The sequence below is a fragment of the Heterodontus francisci genome, chromosome 33 (assembly GCF_036365525.1).
Source record: "Heterodontus francisci isolate sHetFra1 chromosome 33, sHetFra1.hap1, whole genome shotgun sequence".
NCBI lineage: Eukaryota > Metazoa > Chordata > Chondrichthyes > Heterodontiformes > Heterodontidae > Heterodontus > Heterodontus francisci.
In genome coordinates this window covers 29,812,671-29,840,204 of record NC_090403.1, presented here as the reverse complement: position 1 = coordinate 29,840,204, position 27,534 = coordinate 29,812,671, and the positions used below count along the sequence as shown (strand labels likewise).

Below are 27,534 nucleotides of genomic sequence, written 5' to 3'. Positions count from 1 at the left end.
ATGCATTCACTATGAAATGAATGATTTTCCTTCCCTTATCTCTCATTAATAAATAAGCCAAGCCATTTTAACATTAAGATAATGTAACAGCTTTTTTATTTCAACAAACACCTGAAATAATTATTTAGCACCTTTAATATTAGTAAAATGTCCCATGGCACATCACAGGAGCACAATCAGATAAAATCTGGCACTGAGCCGCATAAAGAGAGATTATGGCAGGTGATCAAAAACTTGGTCAAAAAGTAAGGTTTTAAGGAGTGACTTTAAGAAGGAGAAGAGAATGAAAGGTAGTGAGGCAGAGCAGTTCAGAGGAAGAATTCCAGAGCTTAAGGCCTAGGCAGCTGAAGGCACGTCCATCAATGGTGGAGCAAAGGGAATCGGGGATGTGCAAGAGTCCAGAATTGGAGGAGCAGAGAGATCATGGAGGGTTGTAGGGCTGGAGGTGATTACAAGAATGGGGAAGGTGGGGGGAGAGCGCATGAAGGGATTTGAAACAAGGATGAGAATTTTAAAATCAAGGTGCTGCCAGATTGGCAGCCAATGCATATCAGTGAGCACAACTTAGTGCAATGATGATGCTGAACTTTAAATATTTCAGCTCTTTGCTCTCATTTTTCTCAAATCTCCCTGCACATGAGCTCCAAAACAAAACAGGAAACCTGCTCAAAAGGGCTCCATTTATATCATGATTTGAAAACCAGCTGGGATATCAAAACAACTTCAGGTGACTTGCCCTCAGCTGTCTTTTTCCTCTCTGTGAGGAAATGCCAGCCTCCCACAAGGCTGTGATTCCCTTGACTGCATGGAGGAGCTCAGAAGCTCACCGTGTAGGGAGCTACACGTTTGAGTTCTATCTTGTATGAAGGAGAAGAGCTGCTCACCACCACAAGGAGCAGCTGACATGAATAGCTCAGATGCATTTAAGCAGAAGATGGATAAGCATACATCATGCCCTGTAAAGACCTATCATATTCCTAACTTTTAAGATACAAACTTTATTCAATGTGAACTCTTTGAAATTGATTTTTCCTTTTAAAAAAAGTGAACACTGTGCTGCAAAGATGACCTGCAAATGTCAGACGCCCGGCCTATGCATTCAAAAACTGCCTCACTGTCTCAAAAGGACAAAAGAATACATTCCAGACTAATAAGTGTTAACTATACCCATCCTGAAACCATCAAGAGACAGCCTGAAATGAATGGGTTCTTCTGTCACAAAGAAGGTATGAAGTAGACACTAATAACAGAATTATACCCATCCAAACATCAATAGATAACTATGGATTCCATGTCCTGGTCCATTGTGTGGCTACACCAGGGGAGAAGGCCATGAGTCAAATAATAGAAATGTTAATGTGATGATTTTTTACCTTATATGGCAACCTTCTGGAGAGACAGGGAGAGATCAAACACCATCAAGAAAAGCAGTCCAGCCAGTGGCTGTGGAGAAAAGTCCAGCCAGGCAAGGAAGGAGCCCTGCTGCTAATTTTACACTTCAATTTGTTGCAGCAGAGAACTGAAAGTGACTGCCGCATCCAGTCTGAAGTCTTAGCCATCAAAAATCTACAACACATCAAGTTCAAGACTACAAACACACAGGCCTGTACCTTTAAAAGAGACTGTCGTTCTGAGACTATTCAACAGGTTTACCATAAACTATGAACACCTACCTCACTTTAAACCACTTACCCTTTTCCTCTCTATTTATCTATTCTTGTGTATGTGTGTGAGTGAATGTGTGCGTGAGTGACTTTTTTTTAATTCTTTCATGGGATGTGGGCGTCGCAGGCCAGGCCAGCATTTATTGCCCATCCCTAATTGCCCTTGAACTGAGTGGCTTGCTAGGCCATTTCAAGGGCATGTAAGAGTCAACCACATTGCTGTGGATCTGGAGTCACATGTAGGCCAGACCAGGTAAGGACAGCAGATTTCCTTCCCTAAAGGACATTAGTGAACCAGGTGGGTTTTTACAACAATCGACAATGGTCTCATGGCCATCATTAGACTAGCTTTAAATTCCAGATTTTTTTTGATTAATTGAATTCAAATTCCACCTTCTGCTGTGGTGGGATTCGAACCCATGTCCCCAGAGCAATACCTGGGTCTCTAGGTTACTAGTCCAGTGACAATACCAGTACGCCACCACCTCCCCTGATATGCGTGCGTGAGTGAATGCGTGCGTGAGTGCTGTTGTGAACATTTCGGGAAGGTATAAATAATTTTTTAACCTATGAGAAAACCTGTCATTTACTTGACTCTAAAAACACTCAGGGCTAACTCATAATTTTAAACATGACGGCGAGAGCAGTGGGAAGGAGAAAGAGTGAAGCGCGGCATTAAGAGCCCAGGAAAGAACGAGAGTTCACTGCGAGAGTGTCGGGAAGGAGAGAGCGTCGGGAAAGAAAGAGCATGGAGTGGGGCATAAAGAGCCCAGAAGAGAGTGAGACTTCACTGCGAAAATGGCAGGAAACAGCAACAGCGGAGTGAGCATAAAGAGCCCGAGAGAGCGAGAGTTTACTGTGAGAGTGGTGGGAAACAGCGAGAGCGGAGTGGGGCATAAGGAGCCCGAGAGAGCAAGAATTCACTGCGAGAGTGGCGGGAAACAGCGAGAGCGGAGCAGGGCATAAGGAGCCCGAGAGAGCGAGAGTTCACTGTGAGAATTGGCGGGTAACAGCGAGAGCGGAGCGGGACGTAAGGAGCCCGAGAGAGTGAGAGTTCACTGAGAGAGTGGCGTGGGGCTAGCTGCCAGTCTGTAGATTCAGAGCCCGCATTCAGGAAGAAAAATCGAGGTGTGACACCACAGTGAAGCAGCTAGGTGATTGGCTGGTGAGTATTTCCTATTTATCTTAACTAAACTAGGGAATCAGTTGGTGTGTCTTATCTTTCCTTTTTAAAAAAAAAATAAGGTTCATAATTACTAGGAAGGTGTATTACGTATTAGTTGGGTTTATCAGTATTAATAAGGTTTATTAGCAATAGTAAGGTTTATGAATAGTAATAAGGTTTATTAGTATTGATAAAGATTTATTAGCAGTCGCAAGGTTTATTAGCAGTAGCAATGTTAATTAGTAGCAGCAAGGTTATTAACTCACAGATAGAGGAATGACAGACTGCTCCAACCTGTGGAGTGCACATCCTGTGCTACGTGGGAACTTCAGGGCTTTCTCATGTCCTGGATAACCATATGTGCAGGAAGTGTCCTCATTTGCAGAAGCTTGAGCTCAAGGTTTTGAGCAGCAGCTGGCATCACTGCGGAGCATCCATGAGGTTAAGAGCTTCATGGATGTGGATAGCACAATTATAGATGTGGTGACTCTGCAACTTAAGAGTATGCAGGGAGAGAGGGTGACTGCCAGACAGTCAAGAAGGAACAGGCAGGTAGTGCAGGAGACACCCGAGTGTGTCACACTCTCCTGTATTCAAAAGCGACATGAGGAAAACCTTCTTCACCCAGCGAGTGGTTAGGATCTGGAATGCACTGCCTGACAGCGTGGTGGAAGCAGTTTCAATTGAGGCATTCAAAAGGGAATTAGACAATCATCTGAAAAGGAAGAATGTGTAGGGTTACGGGGACAAGGCAGGGGAATGACACTAGATGAATTGGTCATTCGGAGAGCCATGCAGACATGATGGGTCGAATGGCCTCCTTCTGCGCTGTAACAATTCTGTGATTCTGTAAACAAAACACGATTGCGGTCAGTTGGGAGTGAACAGTGGGAACCATCCATACCCCTTACCACCTGTCCATAACACATACGTGTGAGAAAAGAATAGGTTATGCTGATAGGGTTCGACAAAGAGGGGTGTGAGGTGTCTTGTTATGGAGCAGAAACACTGGCATAGACCAGTTGGGCCGAATGGCCTGTTTTTGTGCTGTATGTTCCATGTGATTTTTGTGCAGTGCTGGTAATTAGTGCCAGGCCATTGCAGGGAGGGAAAGTACATGTAACACATTTTCATTTTAGCTAAATTTGGAAAATGTATTTTTGTTGGGTTTTAAATGGTAATTTTGTACAACAATTTTCTTGTGAAAATTACGCCCAGCAATGAAAAGTGAAGCGACGAGAACCAAGTGTGAATTCATTTGCTGCCAAAAGAAATCAAGCAAAACATCATTGAGCCAGTTCAGGTTTCTTATCTTCTTTTGTTTTAGGCCTTTTTCACAAACGTCCCTTACTTATGGTTCTAATTGAAACCTGTTTAGAGTTTCTGAATCTTGGAGGGGGGTGGGGTATTCTGTTCTCCACTGTCCTGTGAGCTCCCCGTTCCTGCTCGGTGTTCTCAAGCCAATCTGCCAATGTTTCACGCCATGTCCACATTGTGGTACTATGAGTCTGTCTTGTAATTTTTTGTGATCCCAGTTATGACTAACATGGGTGCAAGAAGATATTCTTCCTGTGCTGTGCTCCAAAACAGCAATGTCATTTGAGTGCATCAAAAGCGAATGCAAAAGAAAGCTGGAATATTCAATGACAACAACAACTTGCATTTATATAGTGCCTTAACATAGTAAAATGTCACAAGACACTTTGCTGGAGTTTTATTAAACATATAAAGAGCTATTAGCACAGGAGACCAAAAGCTTGGCTAAAAAAGGGGCATAAAAGGAGGAGAGAGGCAAAGAGGTTTATGGAGGAAATTCGAGTATATAGTGCCTCGGCAGCTAAAAGCATGCCTGCCAATGGCAGAGCGATGAAAATCAGGGCTGTGCAATGTTAATTTTATATTAATTAAGTATTTAATTGTATTTAGATGGTGGGCATTAACTGGGGATTCACTTATGCTCCTATATATAGGAGCAGATTGAAATTGTGGTTGTTGGGGTTTGGAGGTGCATGTTTGTATTGCATGCCTCTGTAAATAAAAGGTTATATGTATATAAAGATTAGGCTCCAGTTCTATCCTTCACTGCCTGGCTATCTGAAATAGAACATGCAAGAGGTTAGAATTGGAGGAGCGCAGATATCTTGGAGGGCTGGAGGAGGTTACTGGAGGGCTGGAGCTTACTGAAATATAACCATCTCATTAGCATCAAACTAGTACAGCTGCTAAATGCAAATTATGCTCATCATATCCAAATTCATAAGCCAATTCCATTTTCATATCCTCAAACAGGCATTTTCATTCTTCAATTCTTAGTAAGTCCAGTTGGATTATCCAGGATTACAATGTAACAAAACACTGTGCTAAACTGCCCTTTGTGTAGATGTACAATCTGCTTTTCTATCTGATCATCATCGGAACCTCCACAATCTACCTTTGTCAAGCAAAAACAAAGTTTACTGGGAAATCATTGGATTTGAACGAAGGTTTGTTGAATTTCTGGGGAAAATTGCAGTACTAATTCTCTTGCTGTCACACAGAAACACCCACATTATCTTTTTTAATTGGATTCTCTTATATTTCAAAAATAACACAACACCGTGACCTCAGAACAGCCCCAACACAGTCAATAAAAACTAAAAGCTCCCCAAATGTATTATCAGAATTAGGATTCAGCTGTATAATGCAATGATAAAGCACTGAAATTGCACCATAATCAGCTAGAAATATTTAAAAATGTGGCAGCTGGCACCTGCTTGTTGAGTGTATATTGATTGTAAACTACACTGGTGCATAATTCATTCTCCTACATTCGGAGATGATTAAAACAGCGAGTAAAATGTGACATATATACTGGAATTTACATTAAATGTCCCTCAGAGGAAAGGCAAAACAGTCCTATTTTTAATTCATTCTTAGGATGTGGGCATTGCAAGCAAGGCCAGCATTTATTGCCCATCCCTAAATATCCTTGAGTGGTGAGCTGTCTTATTTAACCCCTTCAGTCTGTGTAATATTGGTATTCCCATCGTGCTATTATGGAGGGAGTGCCAGAATGATAAAGGAACAGCGATATATTTCTAAGTCAGGATGACGAGTGACTTGGTGTGGAACTTACAGGTGGTGTTCCCTTGTGCCTGCTGCTCTTGTTTTTCTAGGTGGTAGAGGTTGTGGTTTTGGATTGTACTGTCAAAGGAGCCTTGACGAGTTATGGCAGTGCGTCTTGTAGATGGTACACACTGCTGCCAGTGGTGGAGGAAGCGAATGTTTAAGATGGTGGACAGGGTGCCAATTAAGCTGGCTGCTTTGACATGGGTGGTTTCAAGCTTCTTGAGTGTTGTTGGAGCTGCACTCATCCAGGCAAGTGGACAGTATTCCATCACACTCCTGACTTGTGCCTTGAAGATGATGGTCAGGCTTTGGGGAGTCAGAAGGCGAGTTACTTGCTGCAGAATTCTCTGCTCTTGTAGCCTCAATATTTATCTGGCTAATCCAGTTAAATTTCTGGTCAATGATGATCCCCAGGATATTGACGGTGGGGGATTCAGCGATGGTAATGCCGTCGAATGTCAAAAGGGAGATTGATTAGATTCTCTCTCATTGGAGATGATCATTGCCCAGCACTTGCGTAGCGCAAATGTTACTTGCCACTTCGTCCAAGTCTGAATGTTGTCCAGGTCTTGCTGCATGGACTGCTTCATTATTTTCTCCTAATAAGAGAAGGTTTAATGATAATCCATAACGAGTATTTCCAGCATTTTCTGTTTTTATTTCAGATTTACAGCATCGGCAGTATTTTGCTCTTGTCTCCTGAAGGCTCCTTGTCCAAATGTTCATTGTTCATTTGTGAGCTTAGATGGTATTTGAACTTGAGGATGTCAGACCCAGGTTCAACCCTATCCCCCGCAGTGGGCTGCTGGACAATGTTGTTGTTTTCATATCTTCACACAATGAGCAGAAAAAGGATGCACAGGCTGATTAAGTCTTTATAAAGAGCAGTGTTGGTCCTTCAATAACCACTGTCATGACCCAGATGAGACTATTAACCTAAAAACAACAAATATGAATTCTCCAGTCCAATTAAAGGACTACACAACAATTTGCTAAATTACAGAGAAAAGTATTTCCCATTAACTTATTAACACCCTTGAAAACCCCACACCACATTTTATATGTTGCACAGTGTTCTCATCGAGTCGGTAGCTTTGAAGTTAAAAGGCCAAACTCCTCCCAGCTGCAATGGGTTGGATCTCTCAGTCCTTAACAAAGCCAATGTCCTCTTCGCTCACTTCTTCCAAGCACACACAACCTGGACTTCTGTTAAAAAGGCAAGCTCTGGTGACCCTGTTGCAAACCATGACTTTCAAAACTGGTTCAAGTCTTAGCAGCCTTTCACTGTATCAGAGTTCTGACAGCATTGTTTTCTCTATCTTCTGAGGCTGTGCACCTCCTGCTGGTTGCTTTGTGTCTTCTTTTAGAGTCATAGAGTTATACAGCACAGAAACAGGCCCTTCGGCCCATCATGTCTGTGCCGGCCATCAAGCACCGAACTACTCGAATCCCATTTTCCAGCACTTGGCCCGTAGCCTTGTATGCTGTGGCGTTTTCTTCCTTACAACCTATCAGACTTAGAAATGCTTGTTGAATTTATCCAGAACCAAATGTCAATAGTCATTTGTCTTTTTTCAATAGTCAGAGTCCATAAGTCTGGCCACCTCAGAACCACCTGGACCTTCCTTTGTTTCCAGGTGTTAGCAATTGTAACTCAAATTTTCATTTGAGAGTCCCTGCCTCCCTGTTTATGATCTGAGAGTCTGGGAGAGCAAAACCCATTGTCCGCCAGGTGTTTCCAATTTGCACTCTGTATTCAAAATGGGTCTTTGATCTGGGTTCCTTGTTTGCCTGATAACCAAGACCTCGGCTTGTTATCAGGCAGACTTGGTGTGAGGTCACATATCTCTTCCGAATTCTTTTTCAAACATAACCATACTACAAAGTCCAGTGCTCATAACACCAGCAGCAAAACTGATCAACTGATTGTTCATCTCATTTCTGTTTGTGGGACCTTGATATGAAAAAGTTAGCTCCTTCCCTTGATTGTAAACCAACATTGACTACATTTCAAACATAATTCATTAATTGTGAAGCATTTTAGGACATAAAGAACATGAAAGGTGCTATATAAATGCAATCTCTTTATTTTCTTCTCTGCCCTAAAATAGGGACTCAGACCAGAAACTGTTATAGAAAATAAACTGTCTGCCTATAGAGAAATATATTGGCAATACACACTGCAATATCTGGAAGTAAGATAATGGAACAGCTGCTCTGGTCACTATGTGTAGTGAAATGCTTCGTGAGGATTTCTTCAGGTTGATATTGTTATTCCACTTACAATTTCATTAGAGATACCAAGCAGAGGAAGGATTGGAGAATGTATGTATACCATGAGAGCAGTAATCTTCCCTGAATTGTGCTTATACAACAACTTTCATTCATTTAGGAAGAAAATACACAACTGAAGTTATTCAGCTTTCATGAATGTAATGAACTGTACTGTTTCTGGCTCAGTGAGTAATCTCCTTTACTAACGTCATGTTCATTCAAATCACTAACTTTGTACAAAACATGCTTACTGATCCCATTAGGCAACTTTATTAACAGCAAATTGAGACTGCTGATAGGTTTGATATACAATGTGCTTTCTCCTGAGACCTAGGATTGGGTAATGCAACATTGCTGCAATGATTGTTTGCAATTTTGATGAATGATAATTAACTTTTTTTAACCTAACACGAGAAACAACAGACAAACTTGAATAATAAAATGAGATATTTTAACCCAGGAGGAGACTGAATATATACACCGCTACTGTTCAAAATGAGACAACTGGGGAGACATTTGTCTTGTCAGTGCCCCATTTGCACATAAAAATGGGCCAGTGGCAGAATCAAAATCAAGCGCTGCTGGACGTGTCGACTTATCTGGCATTAATGTCCATTTCAACCTACATCTGGGAGGGCCTGAACAACCATCTGAAGCATTACCTAAAAAAATACAGCACGGAAACAGGCCATTCAGACCAACTGGTTTGTACTGATATTTATCATCCACACAAATCTTCTCCCATTCCATCTACCTCATCACAGCATTTCAGTGTATCTTTCTATTCTCTTTTCCCTCATGTACTCATCTAATTTCCTTTTGAATGCATCTAAGCTAGTTTCCTCAACCACTTTCTGTTGTAGCAAGTTCCACATTTTAATCACATGCCAAGTAACAAAATTTCTCCTTATTTTACATTGCACTTCTTAAATTTATGGCACCTAGTTTCAGATCCGTTCCACATCCATACAAGAGCAAAGTACTGCAAATCTGAAATGAAAAACAGAAAATGCTGGAAATACTCAGCCAGTTCTGACAAAGGGCCACCAACCTGAAATTCTGTCCACAGATGCAGCCAGCTCTGCTGAATTTCTCAACATCTCTGCTGTCCAACCCACTCACAATTTTAAAGACCTCTATTAGGTCACCTCATAGTCTTCTCTTTTCTAAAGAAAAAAGCTCCAATCTGCTCCATCTTTCAGGTGAAGCAGGCAAAGCCTCCAGCCTAAGTGAAGTCATTTAGACCCCAGGGCCATTTTCATCTCTGTCCATCTGACTATTGCCAGTTCCTGCTCCTATCTACCAACTATGGGCTGTACAAATCAGTGTTAAAGGTTAAAGTTAAAGAGGTCCTCAGCTGCTGTCAGATAAAGCTGGTTGCAGCTTTTGGAGACACTCTCCTGGCCACCACTTGGGGGCTTTTCACCTTAACGGCTCTGAAATCTTGTGTAGTTGCTGCTGTAGATTCTGCACTCACGTTATCTGCTGCTCAATGGTGCTTCTTTCTATTGCAAATTGTTCACACATCATTGTGTATTTATATTGTAAAACCACAGTGTTTTATTGTTCCGGTCATAAAATATAAGCCAATAATAACATCTTTATCTTACCAAAGTCTGAGTGGTGCTTCCCTCCTCACTGAAATGCCTTTCAATGTAACGTGCCGACAGCAAATCACTGATAAAGAGAACAAAAGTGAAATATGAGTATGGAAAGGGACTTACTATGCTGGCAGGTTAGATCTCAGCTTGGCAGTCAGTGTACTTCAGGTCGTTGAAAGTCACAAAGGAACTGAAAGCTAATTATAGTTGAAGGAGATGTAGAAAGCTACAGTTCCTCCATTACAGCATCGAACTGCTGCTTAATTCATTGCAGGGATTCTGCTTCCATTATTTTGCCCAGAAGGCAACTCTATTGATTATTCTTGGCATGAAAAAAAATGCTTCCTGACCTTGCCTTTTATCAGTTGATACCCATGTCCCTTAGTTCTGCTGTCAACTTAAAATAATGCTATGGATTAACATTTCCTCCACTAATGTACTTCTATAAGGTTGTCTCTCATTTGCCTCAGTTTTTTTCTAGCCTATCCTCATAGCTTAGTCCTCTGACACTGGGAATCACCTTGTAGACCCTTCTTTGTACCACTTCCAAAGCTCTGAAAGGTGTTTTCTTTCTGTCTCCATCACCAGAACTGAATTCAACATTAAATGTGAAGCCAGATCATTGCAGTTTACAAATGGTGACCACAGACTTGCACTCAACAGATTTAGCTGGTCAATTTGAAACTTGGGGCAAAACCCAAACATGGAACCCAACCACGTACAGTGAAAATACATTACGGGTGTACAGTGTAAATGATCTCACTCCATGAACACTGAACATCCTTCTAGTGTTTTAAATATGAAGTCACTTGTATGTCCATCTGATGCAAACTAATCTTTACGCTGCAAATTCTCCCAGTGCCCCAATTCCTTCACAGTAGAATAATGCAATTTTTTGAAATGCAAGTTCTTTGTTCTGCCCTGACCTACTGCACATAATAGATATTTTTAAGGAATACTATTAAGAAAACAGGTAGGGATATTAAATGTGTCCAATCATTCACACAAAAGTAGTTTAGGGTGGACAGTATTGGTGATAGAAAGCCACATATCTTACACATGCATTTATGCATGGGCAAAATTCACATAACCTTTCAATTTTACTTCCAATTTCCTCAGTTAGCCTCTGGGTTGCAGGAAAGGTAAGTGAGGAGTTGCATGGCAGGTTAGAATTGGAGATATGTTATAGGCACTCAGGACTCATGCTTTCATGATAGTTGTTAGAGTGAGTGCATTATATGAATGACAGCAGTGAAGCATTCTCACTCCGCTAATATACTGACATAGGGGAATGTGTTTTATTCTGTTCTCTTTCTCCCATTCAGTCCTATGGTGGGTTAGGTTAAAGTTATCCCCTCTTTATCTGTTTTCAACTGTGAAAAGGTTGAATCTGCACTTTCCCAATAGCTATGCCTAAAACAAGGATAAGTTGTTTGCAGATCACAAGGGGAGTGGTGACAGCTGAATTTAAAGGGCTCAAGATAGAAAAACATAGGAACAGAGGAACAGGAGTAGGCCATTCAGCCCATCGAGCCTGCTTCGCCATTCAATACAATCATGGCTGATCATCCACTTCAATGCCTTTTTCCCCACACTGTCCCCATATCCTTTTATGTCATTGGTATTTAGAAATATGTCAATCTCTACTTTAAACATACTCAATGACTGAGTTCCACAGCCCTCTGGGGTAGGGAATTCCAAAGATTCACAACCCTCTGAGTAAAGAAATTTCTCCTCATCTCGGTCCTAAGTGGCTTTCCCCTTATTTTGAAATTGTGTCACCTGGTTCTAGACTCCCCAACCAGGGGAAACATCTTACCTGCATCAACCCTGTCTATCCCTTTAAGTATTTTGTAGGTAAAAAGCAGCAAGTTTGTGGATGCCAAAAGAAATGGCAGAGCTCATGTGTGAACCCCGGTAGATATTTTCAGTAGCCGACTGAGACTTGCAATAGTGTCATAGGATTGGTAAAATAGCATGTGGTTCCCTCATTCATTTGAACATAAGAAATAGGAGCAAGAGTAGGACATTTGGCCCTTTAAGCCTGCTCTGCCATTCAATATGATCATGACTGAACTTCTACCTCAACTCCACCTTCATGCACTCTACCCATATCTCTTCATTCTCATTATCTATTGATCTCTGTCTTGAATATTCTCAATGACTGAGCAGGCACAAGCCTCTGAGGTAGAAAATTCTAAAGATCCACAACCCTTTGAGTGCAGAAATTTCTCATCATCTAAGCCCTAAATGGCCAAACCTTTATTCTGAGATTAGTCCAGTTAAGTGTCTGGTCAATTGCTTGCCATTTCAACACACCACCCTGCTCCCATGCCCACATTTCTGCCCTTGGTCTGCTGCAGTGTTCCAGTGAACATCAACGCACGCTCGAGGAACAGCACTTCATTTTTTGATTAGGCACTCTACAACCTTCTGGACTGAACATTGAGCTCAATCATTTCAGAGCACGACTGGTCCCTTTTTATTATTTTTTTTTAAACCACATTCCTGCCTTAAACTTGGTGTTTCATGTTTGTGACTTTGGACAGAGCTGTTCTTTATTCTGTCATTAACACTCTTTCTGCACTAATGCTTTGTCTTTCACCACACCATTAGCACACTCCCCTTGCCTTTGCCCCATGAACTCACCAGTTAATCTCTCTTGCCCTGTGTCCTATCACACTCCTTCCTTATTGTTCTCTTCACCACAACCAACCCCCCCACCCACCCACCCACCCCTGCTTCACATGCTTAAAACCTATTACATTTCTAACCTTTGCCAGTTCTGATGAAAGATTACAGACCTGAAACGTTAACACTGCTTCTCTCTCTCTCCACAGCTGCTGCCAGACCTGCTGAGTATTTCCAGCACTTTGTTTTTGTTGTCAGTAGGCTCACCTAATTCCTGTCTGAGGCCTTGAAAGTCATATTGGTATATCTGATGATTTGATTTTGGCTGAAGGTGGGTGCTGAATCTTTCAAAACTTTTGTCTGGATTTCTGTGTCCTCTTCACTTAGCTCCCAGCTGTTAAATAAATTTAATCCATTACCTCCTGCCCACAGAAGGATATAGCTGATCCTCTCCTCTTTGCTAGTGCCTTTTAGAAAACTAATGAATGTCAATCTGCACTTTTGTTTAAACTTCTCAAATATCTCTACGACATCATCAGCTTCCCAATTCATAATGGGCTGTACCGGTGCATTCATTCCAGTCCCAACTGACATTTCATTTTTTTGTTTTCGCACAGTTCACTCAGTTTTTCTTTCTCTCTCTCTGACCCTAATTTGGGTCAATTTTTTCCAATCTAATTCAGCATTAAATTCATTTAAAATGTTTTGGGTTTACTCACAGACACTCACTGCCACCATATTATGTCTCCTGGTTGTTTTCTGGTTCCCATATGTTAGAAATAATCATACTTTAGACTTGGAAGGCGATAGTCTTTGTTTATTCCATTCAGTTTCCATGCTCCCAAGTACAGGACTGGCCCAGGCTGGTGTCCTGTTACACATCACATGATTCTCCAATGCAGCCGTGAATGAGGCCCCCCCCCAGAACACTTACACATAACAGTTAGTTCCTAGATAATTAGTTCCTAGCACTTTACAGATGGTATAACAATATATAACACTTGCATATTCACTTTTCTCTCTCTTTTATCCAAGGAACAATAGACCAGTGAGTCTAACCTCTGTGGTAGACAGACCATATCTAATGCTATAATTGAGTGTTAAGAATATACTGAGGCTACAGGACATTTTCAGCAAAGGTCATATCTGACTAACCTAATCCAGGCTTTTTTTGAATGCTTGATCAAGGAGACTTAGTAGACATCATTTACAATTGGTTTTCGATATGTAGTGGCATGAGGAATTGTTTGCAAGAAAAATAGATCTCATGATGTGTGGTGAAATGGGAAGATGGATAACAAATTGACTATGGAACTATAAAAGTGTGGTTTTATATGGGATAGCCTTCCAACGGGCTCTGGTCACTAATGTGTTTCCCCAGGGTTCAGTGTTAGATTCCCAACTATTAACTTTTAAAAAAAATTAATTCTTGGAATGTGAGCATTGTTGGCAAGGTCAGCATTTATGGCCCATCCCTAGTTGCCCTGACCATTAATGATCTGGCAGAGGACATCAGCAGCACACTAAATAAGATTATAGATGACATCAGGTAGTAGAAAATCAGGACCTTAGAAGAGGGTGATAGATTATGAACATATTGAGATATACTGGGGTAAGGGACCAAGACTGGCAAATGGGCTTCAATACAGACAGGTGTTCAGTTATGCACTTAGGTACATGGAGTATTTCATGAGTGGTTAAAAGGTAAGAGAGAGAGAGAGAGAGAGTAGGAAGGGACACAGAGTCAATCAATTCTTTTAAGGTGGAGTAGATATTTATTTGAAACGAGGAATATTAAATAAAATATGGAGTGGAATTAAATAGTAGCTTAAGTGGAGAAACACTTCTACTAACTGGATGGGCTGAAAGGCTTGTCTCTGCATTGTAATATTCTAAGGTTTCAAATATTGACAGCTTCTGGTTAGATAAATTTGCAATACAATGAATTCAACTTTTTGTCAGAGAGAGAGAAAGGAAGAAATAAAGAGAAAAAGAATAAGAAAGGGGCCATTGCACCACAGCACAAACGCACCAATTATAAGAGTCAGGTTACATACTGATCTGAACAGTGCTGGGAGCAGAAAACACAATGAGAAAAGATTAAGATCAGGAGATGGAAGGTGATGCTGAACTGTCCAGAGGGTATATCACTCAGAAGGAATAGCTTGCCAGCTGCTTGCACAGATATACATGTACTGAACCATAAAAGCAAATGACTGAGCAAAAATGCCCATGATTTAACTCCCTTTTAAGAGAACAGGATTGCAGATGGTGAGGCTTTTATTTAAAAAGAAAATTTATTTTGATTGTCTTTTTTGAGCAGCTATTTCCTGCAACTGCGCACCATTACTGTGAAGACAAGGTCACTAGCTTATCCCAATAGCCTTGATCAGTCAACTGGGAGATGTAAATAGTAAGTGGCTAGTAAGAGGAGGAGTGGGGCCTATTAGGGACAGAGAGTGTAATATATGGCCAGAGGCGCAAATGAGTACTTTGTATCAGTGTTCACTAAGGAAATGGAGGCTGACAAAATATCAGAAGCAGAGAGAGTAAGGGCATTGGACAGGATAAAAATTGAGAGGGGGTGGTACTAAAAAGGCTGGCAATGCTTAGCGTAGATATATCACCTGGTCTGGATGGCTTGCATCCCAGGTTGCTAAAGGGAGTGGGGATGGAGATAGCGGAAGGGCTTGCCAAAATCTTCCAATCTTCCCTGGATACAGGGGGAGGTAACAGAAGATTGGAGAGTGGAAAATGTGACACTCTTATTCAAGAAAGGGCATAAAGACAGTTAGTTTGTCAGTGGTGGGTAAGATTTTAGAAACTATAATCAGGTAAAATATCAAATGGACATTTAGAGAGGTTTGAGTTCATTAGGAAGAGTCAACATGGATTTGTAAAAGGCAGATCATGCTTGACTAATCTAAGTGAATTTTGTGATGAAGTAACAGAGAAGGTTGATGAAGGGAATGTGGTGGATGTTGTTTATATGGATTTTGAAAAAGCATTTGATAAGGTACCACATGAAAGGCTGGTTAAGAAAATTGAAGCTCATGGAATAGGAGGATCCATGTCCAATTGGATAAAAAATTGGCCTAAGGACAGAAAATAGTGAGTTGTAGTAAATGGCTGCTTTTCAGACTAGAGGATGGTAGGCAATGGTGTTCCCCAAGGGTCAGTGCTGGAACCACTGCTTTTTTGATACATGCAAATGACTTGGATCTTGGAATACTAAGTAGAATCTCAAAATTTGCTGACGACATCAAACTTGGAGGTATGGCAAACAGTGAGGATGATATGAACCGTCTGCAATGGTACATAGATAGGCTAGCAGAATGGGCAGACAGGTGGCAGATGGAATTTAATACCGACAAGTGTGAGATGATGCATTTTGGCAGAAGGAATAGTGAGAGGCAATATATACTTAATGGTACAGTTCTAAAGAGTGTGCAGGAACAGATACATAGATCTTTGAAGGTGGCAGGATATATTGAGAGAGTGGTTATTAAAGCATATGGGATCTTGGGATTCATAAATAAAGACATTGAGTACAAAAGTAGGGAAGCTATGCTGAACCTCTATAAAGTTCTGGTTAGGCCCCAACTGGAATATTATGTCCCGTTGTGGACACCACATTTCAGGAAGAATGTGAGGGTCTTTGAGAGGGTGCAAAGAATTTTAGTTACAAGGTTAGGTTGGAAAAGTTGGGGTTGTTCTCCTTAGAACAAAGGAGATTGAGGGGAGATTTAACAGAAGTGTGCAAGATTATGACAGGCTTAGATAAGTTAGACAAGAAAAAACTGTTCCCATTAACAAATGGTACAAGGACTAGAGGACACAGATTGAACGTTCTGCGCAAAATACTCAGGGAATATAAGGAAGCAGCTTTTAACGCAGTGGATGGTAATGAATTAGAACTCGCTGCCCACAAGGGTGGTGGAAGTGGAGATGATCAATGACTTCCAGAGGAAGTTGGATGGCCACCTGAGAGAAATAGACTTGCAAGGCTACGGGGATAGAGCCAGGGAGCGCGACTGACAGCATAGCTCCATGTAGAGCCGGCATGGATTCGATGGGCCGAATGGCCTCCTTCTGTGACTCTATATGTGTATATGCCTCAACAGTCCCTCTGATATCTTCCTGTAAGATAATGTCTTCCCTGACTAGCCCGTCTCAGATCCGATGATTACCATATAGGGGACTGAGGAGACAAACTGCTGATCATCTAATACTAAAAATAATCATTCCCAAATACTATCTGACAGAATAACTCATTCAAAATTAGCTGAATCTGAACAACAACAGGCTACGTTCATGTTGTTAAGGGACAGAAGAAATGTGAATGCAGTTCACATTCATTGCTGAAAAAAGCTCATTCTTTCATGCCTTATTTGTGAAATGCTAACTTCACCCTTGTTCCCTCAATGGGCTGCCAGTGTCAGCACAGCCCTCCTTTGGTAAGCATCTCAGATGTACCACAGAACGTGGTTAAGCTGGGTAATAGGCACGGAATCCAGACAGAAAGGAGGCAACAGACTGAATGCATTGAGGCAAGTCTTTATTGACTTTACTTTGAGAGGCCTTCATGGTGGCTGTATGAGACTGCCTCTTGCCACCCTGGACCGTTGCTCAATGTGCCTGGCCTCCGGTGCAAGGGGTTCAACATCCAGGGCTGCCTGCTCATAAGCCTCCTCCGTGTCCTCCTGGTCGGTTGAGGACTGGTGACCAATCATGTCTTCTTCATGCAAGGCCTCCACCAATCTGCAGTACAAGTTGTGCAGAGCACAGCAGACCACCACGATACCCGAGACCTTCGCTGAGGCCTACTGCAGGGCTCCACCCGATCGATCCAGGCACTGGAATCGCATCTTCAGCAGGCTGATGGCCAGCTCAATGGTGGCTTGGGTAGAGCCATAGAAAGTGTTGTATCTTTCCTCTGCTGCAGTGAGAGGGTTCCTCGCAAGTGTCAGTAGCTTTGTCTTCGATGGGTAGCCCTTGTCCCTGAGAATCCCATCTCCAAAGGCGAGTCAGGGGGTCTTAAAAGCTGTAGCACCTGGGACTGTTGAAGTACATAGGCATCATGGCTGCTTCCTGGGAAGCGGGCACACACCTGCAGGAATCGCTTCCAGTAATCGCAGAGTAGTTGAATGTTGATGGAATGAAAGCCCTTCCTGTTGATGAAGATGGCTGGCTGGTCCAATGGAGTCTTGATGGCCACACGTGTGCAATCTATCACACCTTGCATCTGGAGGAATCCAGCGATGGCCTCGAATCCAATGGCCCTCTCAGCCTGACTGCCAGGGTCGGTCCGGTAGTGTGCATAGTTGCCGGCCCTCCTGAACAGGGCATTAGTCACCTCCTTGATTCAGCGGTGGGCTGCCTGCCTGGGAGACCCCACACATGTCCCCGGTGGATCCCTGTAAAGATCCAGATGCGTAAACGTTGAGTGCTATGGTGATCTTCAGGGCCACTGGTATAAGGTGACCGCCAAATCCCATAGGTCACATCTTGTCCAGCAGCATGGTGCATAAGTCAGTGACGACCTCTCTGGTGAGCTGCAGTCTTCGCTGAGAATGCTGTTTGGACATTTCGAGATAGCTGAGTCGAGTCTGGTACACTCTCTGGCGCAGGTAGGCCCTTCGTGGCATGGCTGGCTGCTATCACTCTCGTCATGTAGTTCATGGGCAGGCACAGCTGCATCCTGGCCTTCCCTCTGTCGGAGGCACTGCATCACGCCACCAGGGTCCACAAAGATAGGGTGTATGAGACCCATGCCAGGTGATCAGTAGGCCTCCAGAGTGCTGTCCTTGCAGAGATGAAGTTGCCTTGGCTTCTTTGCCTTTGCTACTTCTCTTGGCTGACGCCCTAATGGCTTCAGTGCTCACCCTTGCTGAAAGCCAGCCCAACACCCAGTAGTATGGTCACCCGACCCTCTCACCCGAGTCCAGGCCCACCCGATACTCAGCCGAGACCAAGCCCACACATTCAGACCACCTGAGACCAAGCCCACCCGTGCAGAGCGCACAGCGCTACGGCCGACAATGGCCTCTGCTCTAATATAAAATAAAAACAAGAAATGCTGGAAATGGCCTCTGCTCCCCTGTCTTCCCCTATCCACTTCTCCTCATGACTGCCTTCTCGTCACGGCACTGTGACCTCGCCTTGGTGCCGCCTTTTGTCCGCCCGGGATCCGAAGGCACCTGAGGCCCATCCGCCGTTCACTTAATTCCAAACCCCCCCCACTGAATTGCAATCAACTGCATATCAATGCATTACAACAACCTGTTGAACAATTCAAATGGCAGTCCCATTGTGTCAGGACAGTGACGCCGCCTTGGCGATTTCCTGCCATTAATTAAATTCTAAAGTAACGCCACGACATCAGATTAACGCATCTGACTCTATTCTCCAGCCTCCCATTCCCACCCCAAACTGCCTCACTAAATCTGGTCCATCCTCTCAGCATCTACAAGGGCGGCACAGTGGCGCAGTGGTTAGCACCACAGCCTCACAGCTCCAGCGACTCGGGTTCAATTCTGGGTACTGCCTGTGTGGAATTTGCAAGTTCTCCCTGTGTCTACGTGGGTTTCCTCCGGGTGCTCCGGTTTCCTCCCACATGCCAAAGACTTGCAGGTTGATAGGTAAATTGGCCATTATAAATTGTCACTAGTATAGGTAAGTGGTAGGGAAAAATAGGGACAGATGTAGGGATGTGGTAGGAATATGGAATTAGTGTGGGATTAGTATAAATGGGTGGTTGATGGTCGGCACAGACTCGGTGGGCCGAAGGGCCTGTTTCAGTGCTGTATCTCTAATCTAATCTAATCTAATCTACCTGGTCAAACCCCTTCAGAATCTTATATGTTTCAATAAGATCATCTCTCATTCTTCTAAACTCCAATGAGTTTACAAACCTGCTCCAAGGAGCCCAACCTTTCCTCGTAAGACAAACCCTTTCATCCCATGATGAAACCTTCTCTGAACTGCCTCCAATGTAAGTATATCCCTCCTTAAAAAAGGAAACCAAAAATGTATGCAGTACTCTAGGTGCAATCTCACCATTGCCCCGTACAGTGTAGCAAGACTTCCTTACTTTTATACTCCGTCCCCTTTGCAACAAAGGCCAACATTTCATTTGCCTTCCTAATTACTCTTCTATTCTTCCTACCAAAGTGGAAAAGCTCACATTTTCCAACATTATAGAGAGAGGGAATGATCCAAACAGGAGATGTTCCAGAGTTGGGAGAATCTAAATCTTGTGACTTGACAGAATGTAATCTCTGAGTTGAGATTGACAAGGTTGTGCCCACTTGGTTGAACCTGAGGGAGCAACTAGAGTGGCTGATGCAGCTTACATTAATGGCACATCCAGGTGAGAGCTGAAAGGATGTCCTTGACTTTGGTGACATTGAACTACACGACATCCAAGACTTGAGGCCAGGCATTTAGTTGAATGGTGTAACTACAGCCTTGGGGTTGACTGTGGTGTCATAGAGGCAAATCATATGCAGATTGGATTCCTGAGGGGTAGCATGTAGATTGCAAGTAACATGGCCAACAAATGGATTTCTGGGGCAAATGGCTCTGAAAGTTCTCTTGTACATATTTCAGGAATTTCCCCAACCCCCCCCCACTTTGTCCTTTACATTGTTATTTTTCCTGTCTATATTAGGATTAGGATACTTGAGGTTTCCCATAATTACTACTCTGTAGATCTTGCATCTTTCTGCTATTTTCCCCTCAATCACCTTCCTACTATAGTATACTCCCAACAGTTTAATGGCTCCCCTATTGTTCCTTAAATCTAATCAAATAGATTCTCTCAAGTACATCATCCATTTCTACTGCTGTAACAGTATCTTTGCCACCTGCACTCCTTTTTTTCCTTCCTTATCTAGCCTGAATACATTGTAGCTAAGAGTATTAAGTGCCATGCTTCCCCTTGTTTGAGCCAGATCTCCAGTACTGCCACCATTTTTTTCCCAAAAAATATACTTTATTCATAAAAATCTGTAAAAAATACATTACAAAACCGTTCAAAACAGCACCAAGTTGACATTCCAGAAAGTGCAAAGGAAATCAGTTTTCTTCAATACAGGAGTGAGTTGCCTCACAACCCTTCCATTCCATTTTACAGCAAAACTATATTTGCTGTATACAGCCCGAGGGGTTTTCCATGGGTCCAGCCCCTCGGTTCACTATGGCGGGAAGACCTTATACAGTGGTCTTTCCCCACTGAGCCTTTGCAGCGGCTGCCCCAAGCTTTAGTGCGTCCCTCAGCACGTAATCCTGGACCTTAGAATGTGCCAGTCTGCAACACTCGGTCATGGACAACTCTTTGCATTGGAAGACCAGCAAGTTTTGGGCAGACCAAAGAGCATCTTTCACCGAATTGATGGCCCTCCAGCAGCAGTTGATGTTTATCTTGATTTATGTCCCTGAGAACAGCCCATAGAGAACAGACTCCTGTGTTACATAGCTGCTTGGGATGAACCTCGACAAAAACCACTGCATCTTTTTCCACACCTGCTTTGCTAAGGCACATTCCAGAAGGAGGTGGGCAACAGTCTCTTCCCCACCACAGCCACCTGGAGGGCAGCGTGCGGAGGCGGTGAGATTCCGGGCATGCAGGAAGGATCTGACGGGGAGGGCCCTTCTCACCACCAGTCAAGCTGCATCTTGGTGCTTGTTTGAAAGTGCTGGTGATGAGGTATTCTGCCAAATGACTTTGGCGGTCTGCTCAGGGAACCATCCGACAGGATTCACCATCCCCTTTTCCCGTAGGGCCTTGAGGACATTCCGTGCAGACCACCGCCTGAGGGATTGGTGGTCCAAGGTGTTTTTCTGCACAAACTTTTCCGTGAAGGATAGATGGTACGGCACGAATTGCCACCATGTCATAGTTCCATGTGGCTATTTGTGCCTGCAACTCACAAACCTTATTTATCCTACTCCGTGCATCTATGTACATGCACTGCAAATCCATGTTAGCCTGCCTCGCACATCCTCCCTTTCAGTGCCCTGCTAATTCTTAACTATTCTTTATTCTAATGTTGTTTATCTCTCCCAGTCCTCTGTGCACCTTGTATCTCCTCTCTAATGCTCCACCCTGGTAGCCCTCCTTCACCATAATTAGTCTGAACCCTCCCCTACATCTCCCTGTATCAATGCAAATCATGGAGCCAAACTGAATCATGAGTACACTAGGGGTGTTTTCAATATCCCATCACCACTCCCCAGGGCTCCCAAAGTCCTAAAGAGTGAAAATGTACCTAATTGGACACCCTCACAGAAATTAGACTGCTGGCAATGCTGCAGTTTCATGGCACATGATCATGATTGAGTCTCAGTAGAGAGTATACTGATTACTGTGATATGCCAATGCAACAGATCAACGTTTTATCAAAACACCCTTCTTGTTATGAATAATTCCACCAGTAATCCTGCAGCTAACATGCTAAATAATAATGAAAGCCGAATAGCTGAAAACCCGATGTTGTTAAGCCAACAATATCAGTGATAACAGAAGTACTCTGCACCAAGTTATTAATAGCTCAGTCTCCATCTCCAAACTGACGATGATTTAGCAGCTCTCGCTTTTAGTTTAGTTTAGAGATACAGCACTGAAACAGGCCCTTCGGCCCACCGATTCTGTGCCAACCATCAACCACCCATTTATACTAATCCTACACTAATCCCATATTCCTACCACATCCCCACCTGTCCCTATATTTCCCTACCACCTACCTATACTAGGGGCAATTTATAATGGCCAATTTACCTACCAACCTGCAAGTCTTTTGGCTTGTGGGAGGAAACCGGAGCACCCGGAGAAAACCCACGCAGACACAGGGAGAACTTGCAAACTCCACACAAGCAGTACCCAGAATTGAACCTGGGTCGCTGGAGCTGTGAGGCTGCGGTGCTAACCACTGCGCCACTGTGCCACTTTGAACAGCTGTTTCAATTACATTTGTTGTCGTAACAGCCCAGACTACAACACAACTGTGATAGAAAACGTAAGCCTTTAATCTCATTTCCGAAAGTAAATACATCATGTGGTGTGACTCTGAACTGTACAAAGCAGGACCTCAATTAACTTTTTTTAATTTCATGGAATGCAAGCATCGCTGGGAAGGCCACCATTTATTGCCCATCCCAAATTGCCCTTGAGAAGGGTCGTGAAACCTATTGATTCTGTGTATAAAAGAGTTGGTCCGTTTCAGTTCTTACATTTTAAATTCCAGCAGATTATTTTTCCCTCGGTGAGGGAGTGTATCCAAGTTTGATATTTATATCTTGACTACATCATTGGCAAGACAAACATCCACATGGACGTTTTGCTTAATTTCTCTGTAGGCATCGAGTGTGTGTATAGATCTGCAATGAACCAAGTATCAAACTGTACGCTGATGGAGGTGTGGCCAAATATTTTGCAGAGAACAACACAGGCTCAGCATTTATATTGAAGCATCAAAATGGTGTATCGTCACTCCACAGTGTCCAGTGCCACTCAGTGGGAGAACAGTTCAAAGAATTGGACACAGAATCAATTCCATTTCCAGCACTTGTGGTTTTCCTGCCACACAAGTTAATTTTGGCAATATCGCATGTGGTGTGAATCATTGACCTTTGTGCTTGGTTCTCCAGTCTGTGCTGCTATTAAGTGAAATTCAGCACTGGATGTAGAGCTCAACCACACAATATATCACCACCAGCAGAACTGCAAGGGAGAAACTGTACGAATTTTTGTGCCTCTAATGATGTCATATTTTTGTGGGTCTAGAACTGCTACTAAAGGCAGGGCTCTATCCCTATTGGGCTTCCAGCAGGCTCAAGCCAGAACTAACAAGGCACATCCAAAACCAGTCGAGAGTCATTTTAACCTAACCCACCGGGCAAGAAACAGTTGAATATAATTTTACATCAAGCTTGATTTTAATCTCCACTGATTTCTGAACCTACCCATTCCCTGTCCAGCAGTGCTGATAGGCTGGTTTCTGCTTGAGATTTATGTTATCCCAGAGTCTTAACAACAACGTAAAAGCAATCAAATGGGAGAATGGAATAACAACACAAGATGCTGGAAATACTCAGCAGGCCTCGCTGTTAATGCCTCCATGAACAGAAGACAATTTGGACGTAGTTTAAAAGAGTTACATACATGAAATACATTCCTAACACAGCGTGCAGGTGCCCACTACCATTTTTACAACGGTAGATATTGTGGCATCTGAATGTCCCACCATGGAGAGGCAGAGCACATAATTAACATATTAAATAGAGCTCGCACAGTGCAATTTGCAGCCAGATGTAAAATATCTGTGTGGATTTCCGAGGAGTCGGGAAGCCTGGCAGCGAAATGGAGACAGAAGCCCCTGGCTGCACAAGGTAAGTGCCTTTTCAGCACTCCTTGTGGGCCAGGAGGAGAGCGACTGCTCCTCCAGGTGCCACAAGTAAAACCGAGAACTTCTCCTGCCCTCAACTTCCCTCCTGCCTGTGATTGCTTCTGGAACCCACCCCACCCTAAACTTATCCTGGGACTGATTTTGTGGGCCCCAGCGGCACCTTCCTGACAGGCTCTCCCGTTCCCGCCACCAGTGCCATGTCATTTAAGCCAAGTTCAAACGAGATTCGGGCCTAACATTTAAATCAGGTGCACGAGTTAAAATAGCCCAGGTATCACACTGGCAGGCCCACCAATCCCACATTCACCATCATTCCCAGATAAAATCAGAGCTGTAATCTGGCCAGCACTAACAAAAGCTGTTTGGGCCTCCATCTTGGTGGGACTAAGCTGTGATTGCTCCAAGGAAAAGAGGCGAAAGGCTAGAGCTGATCAGTCCAACATTCCCAAAGAATCAAAATTGAGTGATAGATATTAACACCTTTTCTACTGGCACTATTACCATAGTGGTACACGTTCAGAACTGCACAACCAGTTTGGAGTTGAATAAAATGGTGAGTATAGTCATCAAGCATATTGCATAGGAAGCACAACCAAATTGGGCCCTTATAAATACTGCTCCTGAAATGTTCTTTTTAATGTCCATGAAATAAGTTTAACAAGATGTAAAATAGATCAATATATTATGCATCCTTTGTGATAATATATTTATGGCTTAGCAAGAATTATACAGGTGTTTAATACGATGACATTTATCTTTATTTCCATATTTATTCTGGCAGCACTGTTCAATATCACCATGGCTCAGTGGTAGCATTCTTGCCTCCGAGACAGAAAGTTGTGAATTTAAGACTCACTCAAGAGATGAGCACATAATTGAGGTTGACATAACAACATAAGAAATAGGAGCAGGAGTAGGCCATTCGGCCCCTCAAGCCTGCTCTGCTATTCGGTAAGATCATGGCTGATCTGATTGTGGTCTCAAATCCACTTTCCTGCCTGCCTCCCATAACCCTTAACTCCCTTGTAGATCAAAAATCTGCCTAACTCAGCCTTGAATATATTCAATGACCCAGCCTCCACTGCTGTCTGGGATGGAGAATTCCAAAGATTAATGACCCTCTGAGAGAGGAAATTCCTCCTCATCTCCATCTTAAGTGGGAGACCCCAGTGCAGTACTGGGAAGTGCCGCACTGTCAGAGGTGTTGTCTTTCAGGTGAGTTGTTAAACCGAGACCCTGTCTGTCCTTTCCGGTTATGTCAAAAGATCTCATAGCACTACTCGAAGAAGAGCAGGAGAATCTGCTATATTTCCTACTTTACAATGACTGTTGTTCACTGGCAGTAAAGCCCTTTGGGACATCCCGAGGTTGTGAAAAGCTATATAAATAAAAGTTCTTTCATTCTTTCTTTAGGTGACATGATGTATAGCTGACTCTATCTTGCAGACACGTTAATGTGATTCAAGGCATTTTACACTGGGGAATCATTCCTTCAAATAAGTGTGCTTCAGTGACCTTATCACAAAATAATCATCAATATCAATATCTCCATTCTGTCGCATAAGACAGGAGGGCTAGAGGAGGGCATGTAGCTCTTCTTCACTGATGTCAAGGTTTATGCTCCTTTGGATATCATGCACATAAAAAAAAAGGGCTGAATTTTATGTAGGAGGTGCGGCTCCCAGCGCCGGGCTGAAAAGTTGGGGGAACACTGTCTCTGCATTTTTTTAGCCTCCCCGGAGTGATCCTCTGGTCTTCTGGGGTGAAGTTTTAAGGAGGTGGGATCCCCGCCCCTTTAAAGACTTAAAAGAGATGGGGATCCCAATCTCCAAGAGCTGCCAGCCAATCACTGCGCCAGCAGCTCACCAACAGGAGCGGTGGCCACTGCCAGTACTGCAGAGGCCTCGGGCCCAGGCCCAGCGCTGGAGCCCCAGAACACAGGTAGCTGAGGCAGGGTCGCCTGGGCCAGTCCAAAAGGGAGGTTGTGGGGGTGTGAGAGGGTGGGCGTTCAGTCAAGGGGGAGGGGAGGGTCCCAGGGGGTGAATTGGTTGATGTTGGGGGTCAGCTGTGGTCCACAAATCATCCACAAATGAGGGACCACCCCCCCCCCCCCAACAAGCCCAGATGAGAGGGCGCCTCATTTTTCAAGGTGTCCTCCCTGCAGGCAGAGGCTCCCCACTACCCCCGCACCCCACCTCACCCCCCCACCCCCATCTTCAGCGCTGCTAAGATCCCAGCGGCAGCAGGAAGAGGCCCTTATTTGGCCTCTGGCTGGGAAGGCCGTCATTGGCCTATCCCACTCCCGGGAAATTGGAACCAGCAATCCTGGCGTTGGTTTCCGTGGCAGCCTCTGGCTCTTCGATTTTAAAAGTGTGAATTTTTATCATAATGGGGAAATTTGCCATTATGAACTTGGTGCTCTGTTTAAAGACCCAGTTATACCACATTCAACAAGGTTTAATTTTTGCAAGGGTTTTTTTTACATTGAGACTAACAGCTTAAAAGGGCAACTTCTTGTCAGTTGAGCGATTTCTACTTGATTGCAGTCTGGGGGTACTTCAACAGTGCACCCTCTAGAGAGGCATAGAATCACTGAGCAACTTCTGGATTTTTGCATTTAGCAGTGCATGTGCAGATTCCAGAAGTTACTATCAGTTTCAGAGAAGTAATGACAGCAAATGCTGACAGTGTTACATCATTACTACTACAAAATCCAAGTCATTAAAACCAGCCCCCTGTGTAAGCTCCCTTTACACAAGTGGCCGAGGGGGACATCTCCACGTTCAGGGCATGGAAGGGGTCTAGGATAAACCCCTGACCCCATGGCAGGTATGCACCGAATTCCCTAGCCCCGTGGGTGAGGCAGGCACTGGATATGTGCCTATCCTGGCATTTGTGTCCATCGACCTATGTAAATGAGGTACTTGCTCTCTGACCCCACAAACTCTAGTGGAGTCAATGCTGAAGGGCACCAATGGATGTTATCTCAATGCAACCACTGGGATCACGGCAATAGGAATATCAGACATATGTCCTGGGCATTGCATGGTAAAGGATTGAAAATTCTTATAGTGGATTACACCACTAAATTTACTGATAGTCACCAGGTGTAAAGTGTGACACATGTTGCTTTTAGAAACCCAACTACAAACTTTTGCTGCAAGTTAACTGCTTAACTGTACTTCTAGAAAAATGAATGAATCTGCTATCCCTCTGGAGTATTCACTCCCTGACTGGAGATCGAATTCGAGTCTTGAGATATTTCACAATCGGCTCCTTCAGTTTTTTGAAAAGATCCTGTCGCAAAATAAAACTACTAGGTGTTTTACACCCACAGGCACAGCGTCAGTGAGACTCATTGTAAATCCATAACCAGTGTGTGGCAGCTCCGATACTTTACCAGTGAATATAAACTTGTGTATTCACTACTCCTTAGATTTTACCAGATACTTCATCTTTGACCTATATGGCCATTGTTATAAATAACATTTTCTAATGATCCTCTTTCTCCTCACCCTCATCTCATTTTCAACTCCCTTTCCTCTCATACATCAGCTCAGACTCCACAGATAGAGGAATTCAGTTGCCACCATTTTGGAAACAACAGACTGCTTTTTCTTTTTGCCATCTATCTTCACACTTTATGTAGTACAATCAGTAATACACTTTGTCCTAAGTTACAC

The 27,534-nt window shown here is 43.4% G+C and overlaps 1 protein-coding gene across 5 annotated transcripts in view; it reads right to left on the bottom strand.

The window, feature by feature from the left end:
• adam11 (ADAM metallopeptidase domain 11) overlaps positions 1-27,534 on the bottom strand; it is a 214,786-nt gene that overhangs the window by 166,480 nt on the left and 20,772 nt on the right. For all 5 annotated transcript variants that reach the window (XR_010969060.1, XM_068013258.1, XM_068013255.1 and 2 more), the window contains exon 4: positions 9,822-9,888. Coding sequence is in view for 4 of the 5 variants with exons in the window: in XM_068013258.1 (XP_067869359.1) it covers positions 9,822-9,888 (67 nt within the window). In the remaining variant the exon portion in view is untranslated. The remainder of the gene's footprint in view (positions 1-9,821; positions 9,889-27,534) is intronic.